A 25999-nucleotide genomic window follows, 5' to 3' on the forward strand; every position below is an offset into this window, starting at 1 on the left:
GGCATATCTGACTGAAGCGGTCTCTGCATCACCAGATTCGCGTGGCCGGAGCCCGAAAGAGAGCAAGGGGCAGTTAGTTCAGTTATAATACTTGCGACGGGTAACATACATCAATTCAGAATAAATCCAACATACGAGCAAGAACCACATGTTATCCAGCCTGCTTCAGTGTGCGAACATTAAAGCTAGCTAACTAGGCAGGCTTTCGGAGTTTGGAATCGTTCAGGGTTGTTACTGAAGTCGGACGTACGCTGCAACGGAAGGGGCAGTTAGTTCAGTTATAATACTTGCGACGGGTAACATACATCAATTCAGAATAAATCCAACATACGAGCAAGAACCACATGTTATCCAGCCTGCTTCAGTGTGCGAACATTAAAGCTAGCTAACTAGGCAGGCTTTCGGAGTTTGGAATCGTTCAGGGTTGTTACTGAAGTCGGACGTACGGAAGCTGCAACGGTCAGAAAAACGGTCGGTCCTATTGCTGTGAACTCCGAAGAGAGTATTCCAATTTGGGTGGGGTAGGGTAAAAGAAGGGAAACGTGAGGGTATAAGGGGAGGCATCAGCAGTATCATGTTTCCGCTTACCCGTCCTGCTGTATGCAGCAAGTAAGGCGAATCGACTGATGATGCCACGCGACGGCCAACGTAGCATGAACTTACTGTTAGTTGTATGTATCGTGCTTGTACATATGCTGGGATACTTCGAGGGTTCCCTCACTTAGAGGGGTGGACGATTAGGATTCTCGACCAAAGCCTTTGGCTAAAAAGTATAACCGCAAGACATTTGTGGATGGCGTAAGTTTGTCAGAGCATTTTTAATGAAAAAGTCACCACACATGTTCCAACCCCTAACCGGGAGACTGTTCGTCGGACCTCTAACCATTGACCAACCTGGTGCGAGAGAGTGGTTGTCGCGCGGGCACTACTCAGTATAGCTCAAAGGATCAGGAAGGTTCACATACCGTCACACCACGGTAAGGGCCAGTCCCTTTGTGACCAATCTCTTTGACTAACCTGTCATAAGAGGTTCTATGAGTGCCACACGTACTTTTCAGTATAGCTCAGTGGATTGTAATTCACAGAATGACGGCTGCAGATCGTTACAGACGTATATTGCCTGGTGTTCAAAGGTACTTCTTTGATATTTTGTCCCCTGTGCATTGTATGCGAGGCCGCATGTGTGAGTGGATCCTCACCTTCATATACGACAGTCGCGATGGGAACACTGATGCTTTGCCTTCGCACAACCATGTCAGTTTATGTGAATAAAGTCTCATAATGGAACAGAGTGGTTTGACAGGGAGCTAACTCTAGAGTTAGTCTATCACAAACATCCGAGGTACCTACACCTCCAACGCTCAGTGAAACATCCTGGTTATAAACGGACAGCCTTAGCACCACTGACGTCGATTAACCGACACGTCATTCAGCGTCTCCAACCAATTAAAGGTGGAGGGGTTGGTTCACATGCTCGCCATTCTGTAAGGTGAACAGCAACCAAGGCTCGTGACATCCCTCACTTTCTTCCGCCATGTCGAGTTCTGTGCACCTCTAGGTTAGGCACGGAAGGTGGTGACTCGGTATGCGTAACACATGGCCCAGCCACCTTGGCTTGAAGTACTGGATGCATTCTATGGGTGAAGTGCCGTCTGTCTCACCAGAATTCCATTTGCCCATCCCTTCATTCCAAATTCGCTGATTTCAGCTGATTCCATATGTAGTTCTGGGACGTTGGAGGTCAAGGACCTGAAGATGTCTCACATCCTCTGCCTGAAATGTCCCAGGGCTGGACGGCTTGTATCCAGGCTTCCTTCAAGAAGACTGGTGGTTACCTCCTGATAAAACTTGTTGGCTCTATAGAGGATAGGGCAAAACTGCCCGCGGATTGTGACATACTAACAACCGAAAAGCGTTCAGCTGTAGCACCCTTCCGGTGCCTAGCTACCATGCCACCCGAAGGAAGCATGAGGGCTGGGATACTGCCAGGTTGCCCAAGCCTAGACAGGGGAAGTCGAGTGGTGGAGGTCGGATTCGAACGTCGGACCTTCCGGTCAGTAAAATCGCGCTCTAACCACTTGGGTCATCTCGCTTCAGCGATGGGTGAGCTTCTCACCGGTGGACGAAACTGTGGCAGCTACAACCACCGTACGACAAGTACGAGGTTCTTAGAGCTGATAATACTAATGATGATGTTGGAGGGCGTCCATTTCGCAGGGATCTTTCAGTCCAGCCTTATACCGGATGGTACTGGCTGACAGCTGGCCAGTCTATGGCCTACAAACGAAGTGTGAATCCAACGACAGCAAACTCAGTCAAGATGACAACTTCGTTTCTGGATGGGACATCGGGACTCGACTCATCAATTTTAAAAGACACTGCACCTTGACTCGTCTTAAAGAGACTTCTGACGTTGCTTGTCCTTCGTTCATCGCTCATCAAGGAATATCCCGAAAGTTTGTGGATATATTAAGTTCTTTATATTCTCAGGCTTTTGGACGTGTGGGAATATACGGAGATCTGTCCAAAAACCTTCCTTGTTCAAGGTGATGTCCGTCAGGGCTGCCCACTCTCTATTTCTATTTACTTTCGTGGTCGACGAGATAATGAGATGAACGCGGGAAGGTCCTCAAACCCTCGGTGTTCAAATAGTCGTTGATGGAAACCTTGTTGATCAGGAATATGCATATGAATACGAATATGACATCGTCTTCGTCTTTAAATAAGGAAAGAAGATGCAACTGTTTTTGGTAAGCTTACCAAGATCATCCTGTCCTTCGGCCTGCGCGTTGCATCCACAAAGTGTAAGGCGATGCTCCTGGACATATGTTCACCGAACATGCCACTTATAATCCAGGGAGGGAAGTACTGGAAGTTGTGGAGTCTTTCACATATTTCGAAAGTTGTATTAGTTCTAGTTGTAATGTGAATAATGAAGTCAGTGCACTAATCTGGATTACTACGAGACGAAGATTCTGGAGTCTGACTGGTCCCTGTCATACGCAAATCTCTTATGTCCACCATGTTACTTATACGAACACCGCCAGTGTTCGTCGTCAGTCTCACATTCCCGTTATGTTTGTGAGCATACACCCGTCCAGGCTTCGCTTCACTCTTATCATGTTTCTGGTTCGTTGGAATGCTACATAACCTGTCCCGGTATGTGCCTTCCTCAATTCTGGAAGTCCATGTTCACATTTAATGCTTTATTTTTTAGAACCAACCATGTCACCATCAGAGTTCACGAAACTTGTAACTCCCCGAAATGCCTTTAAATGTGTAGTTGAATAGTGAGTAAGCCCCTTCACGGGTGCCTCGACTGGACCTCTCGAAATCCTAGAGGTGTGTTTAGGAACTCGGACCGAAAATTGAAGTGAAAAAACGTTTGTTTTTTCGGCCTTGACGATAAATAATAATAATCGTATCACCCTTCCGGTGCCTAGCTGCCATGCTACCCGAAGGAAGCACGAGGGCTGGAATACTGCCAGGTTGCCCAAGCCTAGACAGGGGAAGTCGAGAGGCAGAGGTCTGGTTCGAACTACAGACCTTTCGGTCAGTAAATTCGCGCCCTAACCACTTGAGTCATCTCGCCCCGGGATATCTCCCAACTAGTTTGGAGTCTATTTGTTGCAAAAATGCCTACCAGAACGAGTAGCACGTTATTGATGCATTCAAGCACATATCCACTGTTCCTAATCTAGTTTTTTTATTTTCAGGGGAGCTGCTTCCCAGCGTGGTGGTCGCAATAGTTTGGTCTTTCGTGGCCATATTGCTGCAGATTAAGAGAAAAGTTTGAGCTTCAATGGTCAAAAGCCTATGTTCTCCGGTACTCATTGTTCAGCAGAATATTTTCGGACAGCCATTTGATTTAAAATTTTATCCATGAAGAGCTTAGAACGTGTATTTGGTATTGCTATATTTTTCACGCTGGAAGCCTTTCTGCTTGTCCAGCTTCATCGTGCTTCCAGTAACCCAAGTGAGCCATCAGCTCCCAGCTATTAACTGGTTTAGAAAACCGCTTGCGTCTTCAAAGCTACGGATTTTTGCGCGCTGCCACTGGCAGGTTGTTTACTTCATTTCCTACGGCTCTTTTGAAGGATGAAAGCGACTCGGACTGGGATTCGCTCATCCAATGGGGCACTTACATTCCATTCTATGCACTTTATCTCGTCTATTCCTGCTCTTTGGAATTTATTCTAAAGAAACACCCTTTGGTACACTTCTATTTGAACGCTGATTGACGATATTCTAGATAAAGTGCATTCTTCGAACGGTGGCATCCAACCTGCTGGTACTTCACTTTGTTGGCATACTTCTGGTCGTGGATGCGTTGGTGCTAACTGTTTTGTTCGCAATCCTGGGCATTTCATTTCGTGGGAAACGATTCATCATTTGGATCTTTACTCCTGTTCTATTTCTAGCGTTTGACTACCTAACGGATTCACGGTATTACCGAGTGAGAATCGCCTTATTTTAATCTCCGTTTTTTTCTTGGTGTGTTGTTATAAACGATTTTTAAAATGTTTTATGCTCATCTACCTGGCCTGTGCTTTCGCATCGGTTGGCACTACTGCCTAGCCAGTGCTATTGGGACGGGTTATTTCCGTATCATCCAGACCAGTTCTCTCAATGGAAGGGGCTCACTTGGTTTTCTGGTGGATTTTAGCGTTTCACTTCAAGGCATGCTGGACCCTTTCATACCCTGAGTATGAATTTTTAGTTGCAGATTCGGAATTAGAGCGGATTGTGAAGAACAATGTTATGTGAAATGTGATAAACAGGGATTTTCGTGACGGCTTTCAACCACTTGATTGAGGATACAAAGTTAACATTCCACTGTCCCTGATTTACTGGAAGTTTATTTTATGTCTACAGATGTGTCAGGTATTCAGCTCCAAAAGACTTGGCCAATGCAAGATTGTTTAAAACAAGTTGGTTTCTTTGACGAACAAACTTCGGCAAACGTTTTTGTGCCCAATAGTATTAAGTGGAATTCAAAAGGCTATTTTAGCCTCGACTACCTAGCAGAATTGTTATCTAGGTCAAAGCAGTCTATGTTGTGTCCCCTTTGAATTAGCTGTTTTACTGATCGGAGAAAAGTCGGTGGAAAACGTTCGTCTTTTAGCGCGTCAGAAGGACGTGGGAAGCTGACAGGACGTCTTGCTGGCTATAGTTTCGCTTCTTCGAGCCAAATCTGTTCTCGAGGGACTAGTAGACTAACTGTCCGTTTATTAGCGGGTTACATCAGTCTCACATGCCGATTACAAGTCCCTTAGGTTTGCCGTTTTCATCTACGGAACTTTTTAGTTTGATTTTCCATCAGCCGCCTTCGCTCCAATCTTGTGGCGAAACAAGGACTTCCTAAAACGATATCCTGTTTAAAAAAATCAGTTAAGGCACCATCACCTACGACCATTGGTTTACTCAGACGAACTTCTGTCTAGTGGCTAGTAATGAGCATGTTTTGTTCACATGATCATTTATCATTTCTGTCATCACTTGGCTAGCAAACAATGAGCGTAGGACTTTGTCCGATGCGGAAACGAATTGACGGATACGCGGTCCGAATGGTTGCTGCTAACTGAAATATCAAGTATCAGATCCCTTTTAGTGTATTTGTTGAGTCTCAACAGGGATGGAACTGCTTTCGTGTCTGAGCTTTTCAGCGTCGGTAAACGAAACGGTGGCATCTGTAACCACTACGATAAGTACGCGATGCTTATGGTTGATAGTGATGATGAAGACAACAGCTTCTAGTTAGTGTTAATTTGCAACTCCACATAAATTTATTTTATAGGACGAACTGCATCACAACAATATAATATCCGGCTGTCGTAGATTGCTCATGCTACCTCCTCTTTTCCTCGAAATTTAGGTGGAGGACTTTCTAAGGGTGCCATCTATGCGATTGTCGTAAATAGTCAGATTGTTGTACGGATTATCCACTACCGCTAAAAAATTCAGCCCATTCGTCTCTGGTGCCCCTTCTGCGATTACCTCTTAGGCAACCCAAACAAAAACAAAAACTTATTCTATCAGGTCATTCATGTTTGCACCCATCTATCTGTTGGCGAACGATCATAAGAAAACGGCTTTGGAATTCCCCCACTGTTCCAGAAGCTAGTGTTGATTAAGTGGGTGAACGATAGATATATCCCTCTGGGAAGCTGATTTGTGAAGTACAAAGCCATTTACCAAAGTGGCTGCGTTGGTAGGTAATTCGTCTGTAAACCAGCAATAGGTTTTTGGTTTCCATAGGAATATTAATTCATAGTAGGATGCATTTCCTCGCCAAAATCAACACCGCATTTCACAGAATGTGACTGGGTGCGGAGGTTTGTATCTCGTTGAAATTGGTGCTGGCATTTATTGTTAGCGTGAACAACCACATTAACGATATTTTCGTCAGTATGGGGTCCGACGGACAAACTGGTGGCGAACTGACCAATAAAAGGTTGTGCAAATGATATTACTGAAGTCTGGTTGTAACCATCACTCCGTCTACATCTACATCCCCATAGCGATGCAATGAAACCCGACGCATAGCCCTACTCAGTGGCCAACCCTTTAAAACGACCGTTGTTTTGTGTTCCCGCCGAATTCTTGTGGCTGGTCTTAGCGAAGAATCTATCAACCTTCTGTTAATGATCTGCATGGTATATTTGGCGCCCCTTAAACAGTTCACCTGTTACCGTCCTCAAATTAAAGGAAAGAACCTAAACAGCATGTAGCGTGCCCTCTACAACAACCTCTGGGTCCCAAATAGGTCCTGTCAGCTGTCTATATAGAGATGTTTCAGCGTACTTCTCAATTCCAAAGCCATTGGTGCTACATTTTAGAAGCCGATTTCCAAACATTCCTTTGTATCTCAGTCGAGTCACTCTGACTTGATCAGTCATCAGTTTTTGCAATATCCGTAACAACTCTTGCGTTACCATTCATTTGATCATTCTGTGGTACCTATCGGTCGCTGCTTTTTCTAACTCCATGATCCATTCCTCCTAACTAGCAACTTCTCACGCGCTTCGTCCCGGAGAGCCATGCTGTGGGGGCTTTGGTATACTCTGCTCACTTTCTTATACTGCTGCGCTCACTGAGTGTTGCGTTGTGCTTGGCAGAGGAATCCCACAGAATTTCAGACGGAACTCTGGAGCACGTTAGAATAACACCATTTCGTTTATGGAAAACACTATGGACCGTGTTGGAGTATGCCTTTTATCCGTACTCGTTCTTTTTTGGTCCGATCGTTCCGTTCCAGGACTGGTTGGATTTCCAGGACGGTAAAACAAATGTATGTTTTTCTACTACATGTATCCTAAGTTTCTTTTATTTGTTGGTTTGGATGACGCATTCAGCATCAAACCAGCTGCGGCCTAGAACATGTAGCAAAAAGCTTGCAGATCACACGAACTCATATCTGAAATTTACCTTTGTACAGTAGCTACCTTCGGCAAGCAAACCCCAGCACACAGTGTCCCTCTGGGAAAAAATATTTCTACATGGAACACCTCAATATCTGAAGAGTCTTTCATAACGCAACCAAACTGCTCAATAAGGCACGCTCATCGTCACTGTTGAATGTCATTTGGTTTTCGTTTAAAGTCACACCTTTCGATCGAAATTAATTTGGGGACACGATGTCACATCTGCCACTGTCCGTGAAAGAACTAAATGACCGATAGAGCAGTTGTGGAAAAGTGCTACTTGGACCGGAGAGTTCACGGAGCCGTGAGGAAAGGGATCAACTAGGCGAACTCGACTGTTTTGCTTTCAGTCTTAAATTCAGTCAACGCAGCTTAGTCAGAAGGGTTCTACTCATTTTGACGAGTGAAAACCTTCCAGTTTGCTGGTTGGTCGAATAGGTGGACTAGATGTGACATGCTCTCTGGGGGAAGATGATTTCATTTTTTATGACGCATTAAGGGCTATGTCCCACTGTCGAGGTGCTGTTTGGCTGGGTGTAGGAGCTGATTGTAAACTTTGCTTCAGCTAGCAGAAAGTGTACTCTTCGCTTGTGGTGTGTTGCTCGCTCTCAAAGGTGTTAAAACCTCACACCACTAGCAGATGGTACGTGTGTGGCCCTCATAAATCCAGTAAAATACATATGTGAGTTTTTTGCAGCGCATGAAATGTATGCTTCCGAATGTGACTCTTTAGACCGCATTTATGGCTAGAGTTCGACCCTGCGGTTTTACTTTAATTGATACAAAGTGCATTTTTTGCCTACTGGTGTGCGTCTTGAAAGACGTGCGACTGTCGCTGCATCGGTGAGTTTGGTTTGTGAGCTTTTTAGCCTTCCGGCCTATTGCCACAGTTGGTAAAATGTACGTTGTTTTCCTGTCTCCCATTAGGAACCCGTTGGTTATTCTAACGGTCTTAAACGCCAGAAATACCGTTTAAAAGTCGTTTCTGGGTATTTTGGGTCGTTATGCAAGGTGTTCAAGGCGCGCTTCACAGGCGATGTTGCGCAAGTGATCATCGCAGAGGATGTACGGAACCCTCTTTTTTGCAACGAGCACATGTGTAGGTTTTTGTGGTTTCAAGGGAGGAATAGCTGTAGTTTTTTTGAGGATAATATGCTAGTGTGTAGTTCACTGTGACCGAAAAAAACCCGAGTGAGTGTACGGAAGTCCGCTTCCCTTATCGAGCAATAGCCCCTCACTAGACACTTGATCCCTTCGAGGGGAATTGTTCTAGCCAAGGGAAGACTATTTTTGGCTTTGGTTGGGACATAGAAAAAATCTCCGCCGTCTTTTGATGTGTTGTTCTGATCGTGTTCTGTAGAGACCCTTTGACACCTACAACAGTAGTTACTTAGTGATTCGGAGCAGGAAGTGTATCTGTCGCATGTTTCCTGACTGTGTCATACATGTTGTATTAGCAGGTCTAGTGCGTGCACAGTCCGTTTGTCCTCCGATTTGGGCATCCGGAGGTGCTGAGTGCGTAACAGTGGCACACGCCAATTTTTTTCCTCATACGTTCATAATATAACCTAAGAACCATTTGAATTGTTGGCATATTTTTCGATGTTCCTTATTAGTCAGACATCTCATTTTTTAGATCTTAAATCGCTGTATGTTATACTGTTTTCATACATCTTGCTTCCAGCCTAGTTGCATCCGTTTTGCGAAGCTAACTGGCCGCATCCGTCCGCTCACCGTCTGTTCACTCCTCGGTCGTGCAATTCGTCTTATCTTCTGGTACCACTTCTGGTACTTTGTACTTTGCTTCCTTTATCCAAATGCACTGTTCATGTATGCATACTTTCAACCCTCAAGAGGTCGCCTTTCGGGTTTCAATCCTTGGGAAACTGCTGGTTTCAGTGCAAAACCTGTGGCTATTGTCATGGCTGCTCACATGGCCGGTATACATTTCTACATGTTACATTTATTATTTTATGGGATTCCTGGTTTATTATCCGATCTGGAACTGTTCCTCTCATCGAACAGACGGAACATTGTGCCTTCAGAATGTGCTTCTTCTCATTCTTGTTCTGAACACCATTCTTCTAACTCGGGGAAACAGGATTCAACGGACTCGATATCATTGTCTCAAGCCCGAATCTGCCTGATACCTGCCCCTCCATCGTGTGTCGCCCATGTTGCATTGTATTCCGAAATGTGGAGGCAAGTTATGCTGCATTTATTGTATATTTCTATATACTCAAAAGCTTCTCTGGAAAAGGAATTATCTGAAATAGCACAGTATGAGTGATATGGTTGTTTCCCTGGTAATGGCAGCGGTTCAGGAAAGACTTTCAATTTCTCTATGTCGCCTCTTGTCGAAGCATAGTCAGAAGCTAGCTCATATCTTGATCACTGTTGTGATAGTGTTACAGTAGTGATACTGTGCTTCGAAAACTAAAAAATATCTTGTTGAATATGTTCACAGTGGGTTCACGTAGAAGCCTGTTTGCTGCATGTCATTTTCAACAATACCGATATGATCTACACGAATGACTTCGAGTTGGTAGTCTATGCACTTACGATTCGGTGTTTGGTCTACCGGTCAAGGTGTTACTTATTCTGGGAAGTGATTGGTTCATGGTTCGATAACCTCATATACCCGACGAGACCCCGACTAGACCGCACCTTGTAGTTGGCTGTCTGTTTACTTGAATCCGTGATCACATTTTAGCCACAATCGATGCAACTGTTCGTACTTGGATACGTTTTGCTGAACAAGGACTAGTCAAACTCGGTAATCTGCAGAAGGTGGGATCGACTGTAAAGCAGGTAAAGAATGAATGCTGGTTCCGGGCAAAGCGGACTGTATCAACGCTTCTGTCGATAAAATGGTCATGACGCTACTTTGAGTTTAGTTGGTCGAATCACTGCAACACCTAGATATAAGTAACGGATAAGTTAAGTAGTCAAAGGCGATGGATGGTGAAAACTGATGATATCAGATTCTACTCACTGACAAAAATGAGCTCCTTTTGTTGCCCTTTTTCACGCAGCTTGGCAAAATGTTAATAAAGCCGCTTATTTCAAGGTCAGGACATAATAAGTAATGCTGAAAAGCTTCATAACCTATACACAGTGAAACCGTAAAATTTATGCAGGCTTATGTATAGACACATCACATATGAATGACATTTGTCACCAACCGAGAGGAACCCTAATCTGATCTCCAAGGGAGTCATGTAGAAGCCGGAACACGTGCCACCAATCCTCTACTCCCGGACTCTGGATAGGGCATGTAGGCAACGCTTTTCTTGTTATGAGACGGAATGCGGAGCAAGACACAAACTTCTCAACACTGCGTTTCAAGGCATCAATTTTGCGTTTGAACCTGAAATAGGGGTGGTTTAAGAACGAGACCCATCAATCATGTGTATGTGAAAGAAGATACGTACCGTGTACTAGACGACTACAGCGATCACCCGGTGAACTTTTTAAAAAGTCACATTCCAATATCTCAAGAAAGCGGCAAAATTTCGGTATATATAGATCGACAATAATGATACATATATATATATATATATATATATATCGACAATAATGATCAGCAAGCTCATGTGAATTCTCGCCATAGCTACCAGTGATAAGTCGAGGTCAGTCTGGATGGTCAAACCTTGGATAGAACAACACCCCGCCACACATAGTACACTGATGATTTCATACCGGCTGATGAACTTGCCCAAATTAGCGCAAGAAAAATCTTATGCTCTGGTAGAATAATTCTCGAACACACTTACTACCGTTATCCTCGACTTACCGAACGAGGGAGTTCGGTCAACATATGATACCAAGTTTGGTCTCAACTTGGTTTGCACAACTCTGGTTGACGTAAGCCCATTGGTCATACTGAACCTAGTCATGTGGCCCTAGCGTTGCGCACTACCATTGTACATTCCCACATGTATGCGGACAAAATACCCGCAGTGCCTCCCTCTCCTTCACGGACTTACGCAACCAACTTACTGCGCTTTTTGCACAACAAAGCAAGTGGGAAGTACTTTCGAATTACATTTATGTGTGTCAAGATTTCTCATCCACCTGGCCACCTGAAAATGTAAGCTAAGTTTGACTCAAAGCACCTGCTACGAAGTCAATTAATCAGGAATCTCCTAAACCTACGGACGGTGTCCCCTGTTCTGGTACTGCGTTTTATACTGAACCTCAATCAAAGCTGACCAAGTACTTAATTCACTGGTTACAGGTAACAGTTTAATGTTCGTAACATCTGTTTCTGCTTGGTCTGTGTGTTTCAAACTGTGTGAAGGCTAACCAGCACTGAGATTGAATTGATACTGTCAGCACTGACTGCGGTCTTAAATTAGTTTCTAATACACTACTCATAAGGTTGCCGAAAATTTTTCGACAGACCGCTACCGGTTTCGCTCTTCTTGGGGCTCATTAGGCAGGCACAGTCCCGGAGTTTCCGTCGACCTTTGTTCTAAGTTGAAACCAAATTGCACGAAATTTCGTGCAATTTGGTTTTGCGGGAGACTCACCTGGATCCCAGCTGAATCTCTCTTTTATGATGCTTCTAGGTGAGTCTCCCGCGAAAACAAATTTGTTAGAGTGTATTTCACGAACTATATCTTCCTGTGAGGAAAGATCAGTTGAAGAAACCGCTAGATTTAGCCTCCACTGAAAGGGATGTAGCCATTGAAAGGGAGATGAGGCTACTGATTTCTGTTATTTGCTTGAGAATCTTTGCATTGGAACTGTTCCATTCATGACGATAGAATTCACACAAAGGAAGGAATTTCTGGTTCAAAGCATTTCGATCTACATCGAATTAATACCCGCTCGCTTGCGATTCCAGTGACCTAAAGTCCTCAAAATTTGAGGAAAAATAATGTAATGGGTCGGCTGCTTTGTGGTATTGATCCGATTGCGAATTACCACTTCCTCTTAGGCGCTCGTTCCGATGGGCAAAATTTTCATTATTTACTCTCGTAGTACCCCATCACCACAGTCCGATCGAACGAATGGCAGATCGAGCCTTCTTGTTTTACTTACCTGGTCACCAGAACCTACCTGCTGACTACGATTTACATATTCATCTATATTCTGTTAACTTCAGGTCATTTGATCGAGGCTTGTACAATTTCCTGCTCCGGTAAGTCTTAGTCAACTTCGAAAATGACTGATTTCATTCCCAAGTAACTGGGTTTCGGCGAATCGTCAAAGCGCGCGGAACAGTTGTTCGGCAGCTTCCACCGCCTACTCGGATCTACTGGTATCCGGCAGACGATCGGTTAATGAGAGCTGTTCATCCTAGCTTATGTTAAGCACAACTAAGGTGTAACTTACACACCGAATGATCTACAATAATGTTTCTGCAATCCCGTCTTTCGGTTGATCGGAGACATTTGTGTTCGTCGTTGTACGTTCATGACGATCCAGCGAGTGGATGGAGCCTCTCAAACGGTATTGATTCACCTAGTCATCTTGGTTATGTCGAACTGATGGATCGTCTTGCGTCAAGCAAAAGGAGGTATGGTGGCTCACTGAAACGGGATAGCATACTTACAAGATTGTGATAAATGAGTTTTCAGAGCAGTAGTTATGAGAATCCAGTAGTGTGCCATACAAAAATTCTCGGGAAAATGCTCTCTTTTCGATATGTGATGGATTGCTTATCTGTCTTTTAGAAGTGATTCTGGATTGTTTTATAGGCGAGAATTCCAAGAAATAGTGCCGTTCACGTTTCCATAGCGAGAGACCAATAGGTTGTAGAGCATTTACCATGATGTCGTACCACAAGTTGTGTACAATATATTCTTTGGTGAAATTTTATATTCAGTACAAAAGCGGTTAACTTTCTCAAATTTATGGTTGGAAGAAAGGTTTTTTATCAATAGAACTATCTCCGAGTTAGGTGATCCCCCAACTGGGCGCTTCTGATGCCGCCCACGGACTGATCAGGCTGTTTGTTCACTCCAGCACCACTGCAACTGTTTACTGGTTTTGAGTGTTTTTATCTTGATTGGATTGAAACGGTTTTCCTGATTAGACTTCAAATTACACTCTACTCTGTACACTCTACACTATAACTTCTGCAGGGCACTGTAGAGCAGCCCATCTTTTTCACCTTAACCTAAGTAATAATGAATCTCCTGGAGCGACTTTTCGTCTTTTGGATTTCCGACGGTGCCCAAAATTTTTACAGAAAAATAACGAGAAAATCACTGGAAGAGGAACATTTATGAGACCGCTCAGGTGCACTGTCTCAGTGATTCTTTTCTAGCCACTTCGCTTTTATACTCTTCACCTTGCTTTCAATGTTAACGTAGACGGTATTTCGTCTGGACTTCCTTCATTTCTCTCCCAAAGCAGGTGCTTACTTAGTTTTATAGCCATTGACTTCTGCATAGTTGTTCACTTGGTTTATTAGTATGCCCCACAGATTCTCAATCCAGTTGAGAATGTGGCAGCAAGTTGACTATTCACAGGGTGGAACAGAAGCTAATTTATGGTAGGCGGGGTTACATGTACTCATTAAACTCTTGTAGGTTAGTTATTGTCGTTATTCCGCTTATTTTCCAGACTGGGACTTTGCCCCTTCTGAAGCTGATTTTCTTTGTAGCACTGTCGTGCCGTAATTATCCTTCCATTTGATCAATCTATCGGGGACGTCGTTTCGTGATTGACGGTTGAGTGATTCCATGTGATAGAAATTAGTCCAGTCGGTCTAAACATTAGTTGTTGCTGTGTTCGCTGAAGTTGGCGTGCAAACGTTTCGTCTCCAATCAATTGACGACGACGAATAGTCAATCTAAGTCTAATGGCATTAAACTTGGGGCCCGTTGTACAGTTTCTACAAATTAGCGTGTTACCTGAAGGGGTTATTTGACTGTGCTTATTCCAGTTGCTGATTCCTACAGTCTTTTGCGCTATAACTTGGTTCCTATGGCCGCAATGCCTGATGGGAACCGATTCCACAGCTGGCAGCTCTCTGAGATGATGGCCTGAAATGTCGTATGTGATAGCAAAGGCATTAATCTGATGGTTTCGACTATCTGGACTAGAGTGACAGGTGCAGGACGCTTTTAGCGCGAGTCTGCCCCAAAAAGAAGATGGCTTCAACAAAAATGGAATTCGTTTTAGGTCGATCTTAGATCTGTGTAGTTAAGTAGTTTTGTTGAACCGATCAGAATTCACTTATCAGGTACGGTGTACGAGGCACTCCATCAAGTATACCGTTTTCGTCAATCATACGACTTTCTCATCAGGACTGACTTCCTTCCTGATCAACGTGTCCCTCTCAAAGTCATTCGGCTCTCTCGGCTAATATGTGCTTGGCTCATTAAAGGACGCTGCAATCTCTGTATAGGATAACTCATGTGCACTTGAAATACCTGAGTTCCATCTTACGTTAGTTATTCACGTAGGAGCATAGTGCCAATCATGTCACGGGTGGAAATTCTATCTGCAGGAGTGTTCATACGCAAGCCAAAGGACGCCTTACTGAGAACCACTATCGGCATAGTCCTTACTCGTTGCACGTACTTCGACGACATTCTCTGCCTTAGAGACAGGTTTGTTGTCATCTGCTTCTCGTTAGAACATTCAGAAACTTAATCAAACTACGCTATAGTTGTCCCCGCACAATTTGACACAGTCTATCCTCGCCTAGGACGGCTTTGCTTTCTATCAGTTTTTGCTCAGAAAATCCCCTCGTTTTGTTTCCGTACCACCCAGGGACTGTTTTAGCTAATTCTTTTGTCTTCTTTGAATAGATCGAATACTACATACCACACCGCATAATTCTGTTTATTATAGCCACGTTTATCATCCATTGCTCCCTGGAATCCAGACGCATCAGGGGTTACTCCGCGTGGTCTTCCACACATCGGCGCTTGTTGTACCTTTCGTGTTCGTCCTCGTCTTTCATTCTTTTTCTTATGCGAATGGTAAGTCTGTGCTTTTTTCGATTAAAATTGCTTTCGGGTGTTTCAGTTTTTTAGCACTAATCCCATAGGTCCAACATGGAGTACATCACAACGTTGGATTAATTTTTTATTGTGTTGACTCTGAACTTGATGGATTTTTATCTGGGGGCAGGGGTACTATTTCGAGACGATGATCTTCCGACTTAGAGTGAGTTGGCTTCAGAGATGTTTCTGACGGCCGTTACCAACGATCGACGATGGGAACCAATCGCTCCCCACTGCCTGTTCTAGTTACAAGAGCCGCAGGCCGCACAAAGTTCAAATTACTCCATTTCATAGTAAGCCACCTCTTTAGTTATCCTCCGAAGCGACAAGGTCACCCTCGAAATGGTTTGGTGAAAAAAACTTTGAGAATTTCATAGCCTTCCTTGATTAATGGATGCGCAGACTAATGTGGGAACACGTCACCTAGGCCTAATAGGTCATAACAACGCTTGAGCACCTTCAGCGGGTACTGAATTTTGGGATTCTTTGAATGCACCACTGGCAAAAATCTGTGGCTCCCGAATATCTTCTGATTGTAGAGGCTACGCTTCGCAGCCTTGTGTTAGGACTGGACGGACAGCCTCATTGAGGATCCTCTACGGTAGTTTTTTACCATTCAGTTATCATCACCTGGGTTAACTCTTGCCAAGTTTATGTGTGATTACTACAGTTGGTAGTTGTGTCAATTGAGACCACTCAGACAAATGCGCTCCGCCCATAACACAAACAGCAAACCAGTGTAGTTAGGTCAAGAGAGGATTTATAATTATTTATTACTTAAACGAGACAGGTATATGTGCAGCTACTGCAGGATCCAGTGCCCACTCACAAGTAATCGGGCGTTTTCCGGTGGGCTTAAATTATTTGGTACTAGGGTTTGTCAAGTGGATGACGGATTGAGCTAACCACCAGGACTGTTAGAGTGGTAAAAATGCCCGTGTGTTCAGACTTGGATTTTATGTATATTCGTAAAGCAGTAGGCGAAATCTTGTGCGTGGTGCCATATGACCAAGGTCCAAACCCGTTGTGCTCGAGGATATTGTCCGCTGATTCGATTCAATGGAATTTAAACTGAATGCTTCAAAGCCCTTGGCATTTCGCATTGTGGCTCAAAAATCCCAAATGTTATCGGTCGGCTTTTCAGTAATTCTGGGCGAAAGCTACTTTGAATTGAACCGTTTCGGCATACAGTTTTTTAATCAGGTTTCGGAGATGAAAGCGCAGTTTAATGGCTTTTTTCCACCATCCATTTCCGGTGTTTTGGTTTTCTTGGAATTTTTTTCCTGAAAGGACATGTCTCATTTTTCACGGCTTTCCTCTCCTATTTTTTCCAGTACTCCCATTGATCAACAGGGCAAGTGGAGTGTTACTCAGTAATACCCGACTTGCTTCTTTCTATTCCGAAATTGGTCTCCATAGCACGTCTTGCTGACTTTCTTGTCCTAGTGAACCAGAGCACCCCTAGTGAATAGCGGTCCCAGGACCCTAGTGAGGAAGTTTCAGTCACAGTCGTTTGAGATCATTCCACCGGCTCTCAAGTTTCAGGTCGTCGATGTTTGTACTTTCGGGCACCCACTAGAGTGACAGCCTGTACATGCCATGCTGCTCAACAATGATAAACCCAGCAAGTTCTCCGAAATTCTGTGGTATCTGAGTCATTCTTTTGCTGTTGTTTACTGATTCCCTTGTCGTTAATGCGTCCAATGATTTTATTTGCCAAGCTCTCTAAAACTTGCCTCATCCCTGACCTCTGAGTTTCCATTCAAAAGCATGCACACTAAGCCTTTACAGCTGTATGTGGTTGACAGCTGTTAGATCACACATCCCTAGGTCTGCTTTGTAGTTTCATTCTTCAGAAATAGGAATTCTATACTAACTCAAAGTCTTATCCTATTCCTCGACTTGTTCCACCTACTGGCAGAAAACTACCGCTTGATCTCGAAACCCTGGCTTTCCGCGACAAAGGCTACACTCCCTACGTACAGCAGCGGAATAACGTCCATGGTTTCGAAGCTTGACTGGCAATATGTTTGCTAAGCACCCCATCACATTCGACGAATGGTGTCAAAAAGTAATTGGATGCTCAATAGTCTCAAATGAGTTATTTTACCTTGGGCGAACTTTTCGCTCTATGGTATTCATCCGTTTTTTGGATGCTATGTTAGGGTTTTAATGATGTAGAAACTAGAAAATAGTAATTTTGACGAGAGCTGTCTCGTCCTGGAGGCCCGTACCGCTCGGGTGTGGTATTGCCTGTATCAAAGCACAGATTCACCTTATGGTTGAAACTTAATAGCTACTTGTTTTTCATATCCTATCCAGTATATGTTATTGGACCAGTACTATTCAGAAGGGAAATAAATGCCGTTTTGTTTGAGGGTACGAACAAGAGCGTGGTACAGCTACCAAAATCCCCACTTATTCTTGCCAACTTATCATCTCAAAAAGCGCCTCTTTGTTGATGCTACTTAGCGCTACATTTAAGTAGGGGTTCTTTGACTAACTACTCAAAACTTCTCGCCTTTGTTTCGGTACTATCCTTTACTAAGAGGTACTTGATTTATTGGTTCTCGGCGCACTACTGCATTAGCTGAGCCGCCGCCTCCAAGTTGTGCCGGGATACCTCAGGAGTTTGGGCGCGATCTCCGGATGGTAATGTACCAACCAACTGCCCACTTGTCTGGGCTTTATAAATCTTCCATAAGGTGGCTATGATCCGGGGACGTCTCAGTTTGCTTTTCGCTGAATCGTCTGGTCTTCCTGTCAAGAAAGAACAACCCTTTAAATAGAGGGTGCTTGGCGTCTGGGGCGGTGATCGTCTCTCGTCGAGGTGTCGCCTTGTGGTCGACTGAACACTGCTGTTCATTAGAGAGTGCCCATTTTGACTGCTACAGTGGGTTAACCGTAATTCGTGTGTGCAACTAAATTACGCGTGACTATTGCCTCAACTTACCAGGTTCTGGTCTCCAAGATGGTTTATCCTTAACCGTTACGTATATGATGTAGGTAGAGTACGAATTCTACCCGAAGTGTTCCGAACTGTGTTTGTGTGATCTGAATCAAGGGTCGGATTTTAATTCGGGTGAAAAGCCACAAGCCACTGTCATGTGGCTCATCCGGTAAACGCGTATTGTTCACCGGACTAGTTTTTAGATACCTTATCGATGATGTACTTTACGTTTACTGATAAGGTCACGGAACTGTCACGCGATATAGCAATATGATATTTATGAAGAAACTTACTGTACATTGTTCTTCCGCTTCCCAGTTGGTGCTGATTTAAAGCTGTGTAGCTGTGCTCAACACGTCCCATAATTACTGTTCTTCTTGATGATAGGCTATTCATCTTGACCGCCTCTTCGGGAAAGTTTCATTTGCCATATTTGCTCAAGACGGTTAATCACCGTAGCACTGACGTTTCCAATCCACCACGTGTAGCAAACAACTCCTCAAGTGAAGCACATTTCGTTTTTTTGATCAAGTAGTAGTTCATATGATTTTGTGTTGAAGTTTCGTTGTGTTCATCTGTTTTTTCCTCTATAGTTATTTGGACAGTCATGAATTTCATCCAGCTCTGTGCTGAACGAATATTGAAATGGGCTTTCAGACAAACACACTTTGGTGTTTTGTTGGTAAGCTTTTCAGTCTGTGTTTACCTGGCAACTTTTTAGTAATGTTCTTCACACATTGGTTCCTGAACCATGTGTAGCCGTCATGGTAGACCGGGTCGCAAGTGCGGTTTAACTGCATAAAGATCGCGTGGTTTTTGTGTTTCATACTACTTGCATTCATTCATGCATTTATCACGCTTGTCTTCCATTGGAGCGAGTGTTGCAAATTCGGCTAGACTACTGGTATTATTTTAGTGTAGTTCATATTTTTTTCTGTTTACTTGTGTACACGCCCAAAGGAAACCAGGTGAACTGGATCCATTTACTTGTTTTCTGCTTGTAAGCGCAACAGGCTGATGTCCAAACAGATGTGCTTACAGATGCGTTACAAAAATGTATCTAGTAGGCCTCCACTACTTCTCTGTTGTCTTTAATGTATGTACTTCTGTCTCGGTGATATCTTGTCATTGTGCAGCTGTCCTGTGACCCGAAGAGAACTCGGAGGGTCAGATAGTTCCTAGTTAACCGATCGAAAACATAAGCAATCGGAAATTCGGGCAAGGATACGAACCACAACACCTCGATCTGGAACCTGCAACTCAAACAGCTACTTCGAACGTCACACATACAGTTTAACGCTGTCCTTTCCAGTCGTTTAGAAATAGAATGTATATTGACTAGATGCGTTTCTTTCCATTCACGGATGTACATAAAGAGCATAGCTACCTCATACTGCCCCTTTCGAGACTGCGTTTGATGTTGAGTAATTGCCGCTCTTTCCGGTTATCGGTAAAACATCTGATTTAGATCGATACACTTCACACGCTTTCACACTGGAAGCGCATGATTGATTCTATCAAACGCCACGATTCATACCTACTTCTTATTGGCTCCCTTATCAACACAGATGCGTCCCCTGAACACATCGCGAATCTACGTCAAACGCATTCTCATACTCATGGAATTCTTGCGGAGCACTCAGTCTATCAGTGCCTAACCAGGTGCTGGTGTGACTTATGCAACTTATGATTTATGTTTTAATTGCCCTCTCATCATCAGCAGCAGCTGTAAGAACCGTGTACTTGCCGTACAGTGGTTCTAGCTGCCACAGTTTTGTTTACCGATTATTTGGGGATGTGAGGTAGATAGATGCGCATTTGACGCGGTAACTGATATAATTTGTGCGCAAATACAGGGCTGCTAGTGAAATTTTGATTGGGAACGTTATCAGGGAGCTATGCATTGAAGGCAATGGCTTTGATGCAATATCACCATTGAGGGCGCGATTGGGCCATGTCTGGCATTGATGTGTTCCGTCTCGATGTCCCCATTCAGGAAGACGGCAATGACCAGCGCAACTGCGTAATGGCAACCATGATCGCTTTCGTACCTCGCTGCTAAGTCATTGTTTGACCTCCCCTGGCTCATTTCCACCCTTCGAGTGGTTGTACAAAGAGAACCATTCAAGGAAGTCGATCGACCGGTATACGGAGCACGTGGCCAAGCCAGCGTAACCCTTGGAGTGTGATCAGTTCGTCTATCGTGGGTGGATTATTTCTTTCGAAAACCATTCGACGTATTTCAGCATTGCTGATGTGGGGTTCCCACCAGACTCGGGCGATGCTCTAAGGCATCGATGGTCAAACACTAAAAGTATTTTGATGTCCTCCGCGCGCAGCGGCTGCGTTTCTAGCCCATATAGTAATATGGATCTCACTCGACCCTTGACGGGTAGGCTGATGTCAAGCACACGTCACAGGTGATACAAGCTCACAAAAGCTGCATTATTTTTATTATTTAATATTGTCTGCATTGTCACGGTATCATATCTAAGAATAGCTTTGTCGTCTGCATACTCGATATCTGTTCGCGGACACCCCGGGAGCACTTCGACCTTACAGGCATGAGATGTTGATAGTGAGTGTTCCTTAATCGTATCAGTGATGACACTGCCATAGTGCCTGACGGTCCACGGAGCTAAAGGCAGCTAACAGTCAAGGAACACAGTCATTGGTGGTTGCAGAAAGCAGTGTCGTTGTTCCAAAATCTTTCGGAGGATGGAAATGTGATCGATGCATTCTCCTGCATAACTGATCCCAGCTTGGTTTTCGCGGATTTGTCTCTCCCTGCGTTCAGTCAACCGTAAAAGGACTAGATCAGAGAGGACCTTCGATGCCACAGCTACCAGGCGGATGCCTCGGTGGTTTTCACACAGCGTCTGCGTACCATTTTTGAAGATCGGGATAACTGTCGACATGCCACATTCTGCAGGCACCTCTTCGTTCCACATCGCATCAATAAACTTTGTCAAACGGGTCGCCAGGGATTCTCCACCTTCTTTGAAGAGGGCTGGATACAGACCGCCCGATCCTGGTGCCTTGTCACGTTTCAGTATGGATATTTCGTCGTGGGAAGCCAGCATCGCTACTTCCAAGAATATGGACATGCTGGTTGCCTCGGTGAAACACCCCACACTCTTCACACTTCTATCGCAGAGGACAGTACGATTTTACTTCCAAATCGCCTCATAGCACGATTACCCGTAGTGCGGGGTCTCGCTGCTCTTGGTCTAACTGCTCTCCGTTGGCATTCATTGCATGGTTGCACCTTGTGTAACGGAATTCTATCCTGTGTAGCCTGTGGGCTCATTACAGTACTGAAACTCAACCCCTACATCAAGGTAGCAGCTTTTGGTCTAGAACTGCCATATCCCCAGATGGAGACCTCGTGTTAGAACCAATGGTCGTTGACCCCCCGTCGTTTGCAGCTCTGATGATACAGAATGTGCTGTACTTGTTTTTATCAGTCTAGTGACGATAATTACCGTCCACCAGTCGACACATTTTGTCCGACATCCGTCCCCTGGTGTCCTTTGACAGTTCGGCTAGTCTGGCAAACTGAGCATTTCAGAAATGTGTTGTCACTTTGGGCTCCTTTGGGCGCATTCTGTCATCTTATGGGGGTCTTCTACTAGTTACACTCGGTGCATATGTGGTTTAACCTGTCCTTCGTCGTCAGGTAGCAGTTCGATGTGATAGGCTGTTCGGCGCCGTGTGCACTTCCTGAATAGTTGCCTTTGATGATGATTTTCTAACGTTTATTGTTTCGCAGTTGTGATTTGCACGATACTTTATTTGTTACAGCGTCAAACACTATCTTCCTCCGTTTTGGAGTATGGTGTCTTCCTCTTAAAATCGCTCAGTTGGATCTTCTCCCTAACTGCTTTCATATACTTTCGCTTTGGATACGAAGTCGGGACGCAGTTTTTATATTTCGCCGCTTTCACCCCGCGTAAGTGATTTTGGAGTTGCATATTTTTTTTGCTTCCCAACAAACGAACAATCGACGCTTACACTGCTGAGTAAGAATGTTTCCGAAAACTGTTTCCTGTTGCTCTCTATCCGAATCACTGCGAGCCGATTTTGAGCTTTTGATGTACGGGTCGGCCTTGGGCTATCATTTTTCTCGTAACGGTCACTTGATTGCCCAAGACAGATTCTACCACGTGACTCGATTCCCGAAGCGTGGCTAGCATCTGCCTGGTGGTACGGCAAATGGGAAGGGTTGCTGACCAAAGTCATGCATAATCAGTACTGCTTCGCCCATTTGATGAGGTCCTTTTGGGGACAAAACGCGTAGAACCAAATACATCTTGCTCTCACCAAATAAACACTTCCTTCTCTAAACATAAACAGCTGTTAGCCGTTCGATCTCCTGTGTACTTGTTGTAGACACCACTTCCTCACACTGTGGTTCACGCACGTTGTGTGGAGCCAAGGTGCTTTGCATGTTTTTGCTTGTAATGCACCGTAACCTTTACCATTATCTTCCCATGGTTCACTCCTATACACCATTTTTCCCAATTTTCGGAGTTGGTATGCAGCTATGACACTGTTGTACGTTATCACTTCAGTAAGGAAAAAATCGTTCAGCTGTAGCACCCTTTCGGTGCCTACCTGCCATGCCACACGAAGGAGGCACGAGGACCGGGATACTGACAGGTCGCTCAAGCCTAGACAGGGGAAGCCGAGAGGCAGAGGTCGGGTTCGAACCACGGACCTTCCGGTCAGTAAATTTGCGCTCTCACCCCTTGTCCATCTCGCCTCCCACGTCAGTAAGACACGTAGGTGGTCGTTTTTGGAATTGAATAACTAGATGACGAGTGGGCACTTAGATGTTAGACCTTTGAGACTGAATGTGTTTGGTTAGTCCAGACGCCACGTACGTTCATGCTTTGTGTGTAAGCAAGACTAAGGTCATGGCATGGCGCCCACACCTAGAGAAAAGGACGATTAGAATTCTCAACCAAAGCCTTTGGCTCAAAAGCCTAACCGCAAGGCAGTGGTGTTCGGCGTATAAGCAACGTGGCTAAAAACCAGATATTTCATCGACCCTTCATGTAATAATTTTCCATTTAACCATAGGGCTTGTGAAACACCAGTTCATCCATTAATAACTTGACGAGGTGTTAACTGGTGGTCCCTCGCAACACTTGCAGGGCACTATACTAGGAAGGGTGCAGTACTGCACTGGAACTAATGAATGACACTGGTACTATGGTGATGAACAGATAATTGTTGCCGGTACCCATTTTTGTTCATTCATATTTAGACTGGCTGACGGTTTATAACAGATTTCTGCACAATCGTCCCGGTGTATATCACCATCAAAGGCTCTCATGCGCCACCATATTCGGATCTGTTCTACCGACTGTCTCTCTTAATGTGCTTTGGCGTTCACTGTTAACCAGAAAAACTGATTCGGGCGGCAGGCGTCCACATTCAAGATAGAATGATCTAACAAATCTTCGGGCTTCATCGAAAACGTCCAAAACAGGTAGATTGTCCCGAAATTCACTTAAAATTACTGCTGTCGAGGAGCCACGTCTTAAAGGGAACGACAATAAGCAGCGGAACGGTTAACCATTGTATTGGCGCACGCAATAGACTTGTAGGGTAAATCTTTACAATAGCGTCAGTGGAATGAATCACCATCTGACGTACGTGAATCACATGCTGAGGAAGCTTGTACATTTGACGCCTTCGACTTGTTGAAACTAGTGTGCCTCTGACTAATTCCATACTCCTTATTCTATGACAGCTGTCAAATATGGCTGGTGTTGGTGACACATCGCTGCAGATGTGACGGGATGATGACTGTACGCCTGTAAAACGCAGAAGAATCTGAACAAAGGACCTTATACGCGGGCCCACAGGCGCAGGCCCTGTACGTATCAGGTTTTTTTGTTGATGAATGTCCAAACGCTCAATGACAATCAAAGCATTTATCGTAAGCTAACTCTGCAATGAAAAGCACAAAAATGTAAGAGCCAAGTTTATTGACTCTCCAAATAACTAAGCGGTTTAAATGTTACTGCATGCTCGATACGCAGGAGACCTCATCTTTGAATTGAATTCCGCGTCATGCATGTCTCATTCGTACTTCTTTTAAAAAAATCGGGATGGCGTCATTAAATAGTGGGGAAAGGGGCGAGCTGGCTCAGTTCGTAGAACGCGAATTTACTGACCGGAGGGTCCGTGTTTCGAAGCCAACCTCTTCATCTGGACTTCTCCTGTCTAGGCTTGGGCAACGTGCCAGTATCCCAGCCCTCGTGCTTCCCTCGGATGGCATGGCAGCTAGGCGCCCAGAGTGTGTTACAACCGAACGCTTATTACCAAATAATGGAGGCGGTGTTTCAAAGAGCTTCCCCACCATTCAACATACTAACGTCGTTCGACTCATTCGTATTGTACACCTCATCGAATAAGAGATTTAGCCAAGTGGATTTCTGTTTATTTTCCCGGTATTGGACAAATTTCAGTTTGCCACAAAGCAGTTTCGCCGATGTCGTAACCGAACTGCAATATAACGGGCCATACTGCTACGTTCCAAATCCGTCGTTTCCTTCCAAATGTGTGCATGGAAACCTCAGGGTTTCTCTGGCATGGGTCTCCGAATTCGGGTCTTCGCATCTACCCTTTTTACTGTATCCTACCACGCGCTACTTCTCCGAGGACTCGTGGTTCGATTCTTCTTTCGACCAAATCACACTTATCCGACTTACGATATCCCATACTGATCAGTCCCTCTTTTATCCAGCTTTACAACGTCAAGAGCTATGTGTTCTTTTTCCTTTTCTCACAGTCCTTCGATTGTACAGTTGGATCGAGAGTAGTAGCAGTTGCTCATCAACTTGTTCGTTTTTCCTTAGTCCAGAAAATGATTGCGTATTGATCCGTTTGTCGTGTTGCGGCTACCCTATTAACTAACCTCGAAAATCCCAAATGGAAACGTATGTGTAGAAAGCAGATATCCACGCACGAAGTTTGCTAATCCTTTGGGTATTTTAAGAAAAAGTTCCCAGGGAATTCAAAATGTCCCCTAATGAAGTGCATCCCTTAGTGAGGAATTTTTTTACTGTATTTGCTTCCGGTCTGTTTTTCGCATATTTTTCTAAGCTCCCGACCCTATCGGTGATTTCCCATATTCTTGAGTGTGATTTCTTGTAACTTTTTCATGTCAGCATTGTCCCCTGTTTTTTTATTTCCAGATATTCTGTGGTCAGTGTGCTTGTTCTTCGCTGCCCAGATTCTCGCTACAGAGATTGTAGGACGATGTGGCTATGCCGGGTTCCCTATTGGTTTCCACTCCAACAGCCCATCTTGAGGCGAAAACAACACTTCAGTGTACTTTTATTGATTATTTGGAACTCCTCTGTCCGTATTCATCAATAATAATAATAATAATAATAATAATAATAATAATAAAGCTTTTGTGTTTAGCTTTAGGCGTTAAATGCGGTAGCTCTACGTTAACTAAGTTTGGTATTTTGATACGATCTAAGCCTACTGAGATGTGCAGCAGGTCCAAGTCAGATAGACGGAATGCTGGCTGCATCAATATGGTTGAAGTGGTTCGGTTGCTTGTTGATCTCTAGTGCTTTGGCGCATGCCCGTTCCACCTGTGACCTGAATTTTGACTGGAGTGTACGTGT

General features: G+C 44.4%; 2 protein-coding genes across 2 annotated transcripts; one reads left to right on the plus strand and one right to left on the minus strand.

Moving 5' to 3' along the window:
- Nucleotides 1-3448: 3448 nt before the first annotated feature.
- Nucleotides 3449-25726, plus strand: T265_02592 (hypothetical protein; the record flags this gene model as incomplete). Its single annotated transcript, XM_009166871.1, has 10 exons — nt 3449-3611; nt 3717-3790; nt 4253-4456; nt 7010-7291; nt 9109-9587; nt 12538-12573; nt 15240-15370; nt 18938-19026; nt 22149-22296; nt 25556-25726. 10 exons carry the CDS (start codon nt 3449-3451, stop codon nt 25669-25671), a joined length of 1722 nt encoding a protein of 573 aa, XP_009165135.1.
- Nucleotides 17973-18260, minus strand: T265_02593 (hypothetical protein; the record flags this gene model as incomplete). Its single annotated transcript, XM_009166872.1, has 1 exon — nt 17973-18260. The coding sequence occupies one exon, from the start codon at nt 18258-18260 to the stop codon at nt 17973-17975; it is 288 nt and encodes a 95-aa protein (XP_009165136.1).
- Nucleotides 25727-25999: the final 273 nt, after the last annotated feature.

The sequence above is a fragment of the Opisthorchis viverrini genome (genome assembly GCF_000715545.1).
Source record: "Opisthorchis viverrini unplaced genomic scaffold opera_v5_31, whole genome shotgun sequence".
NCBI classification, from domain to species: Eukaryota; Metazoa; Platyhelminthes; class Trematoda; order Opisthorchiida; family Opisthorchiidae; genus Opisthorchis; species Opisthorchis viverrini.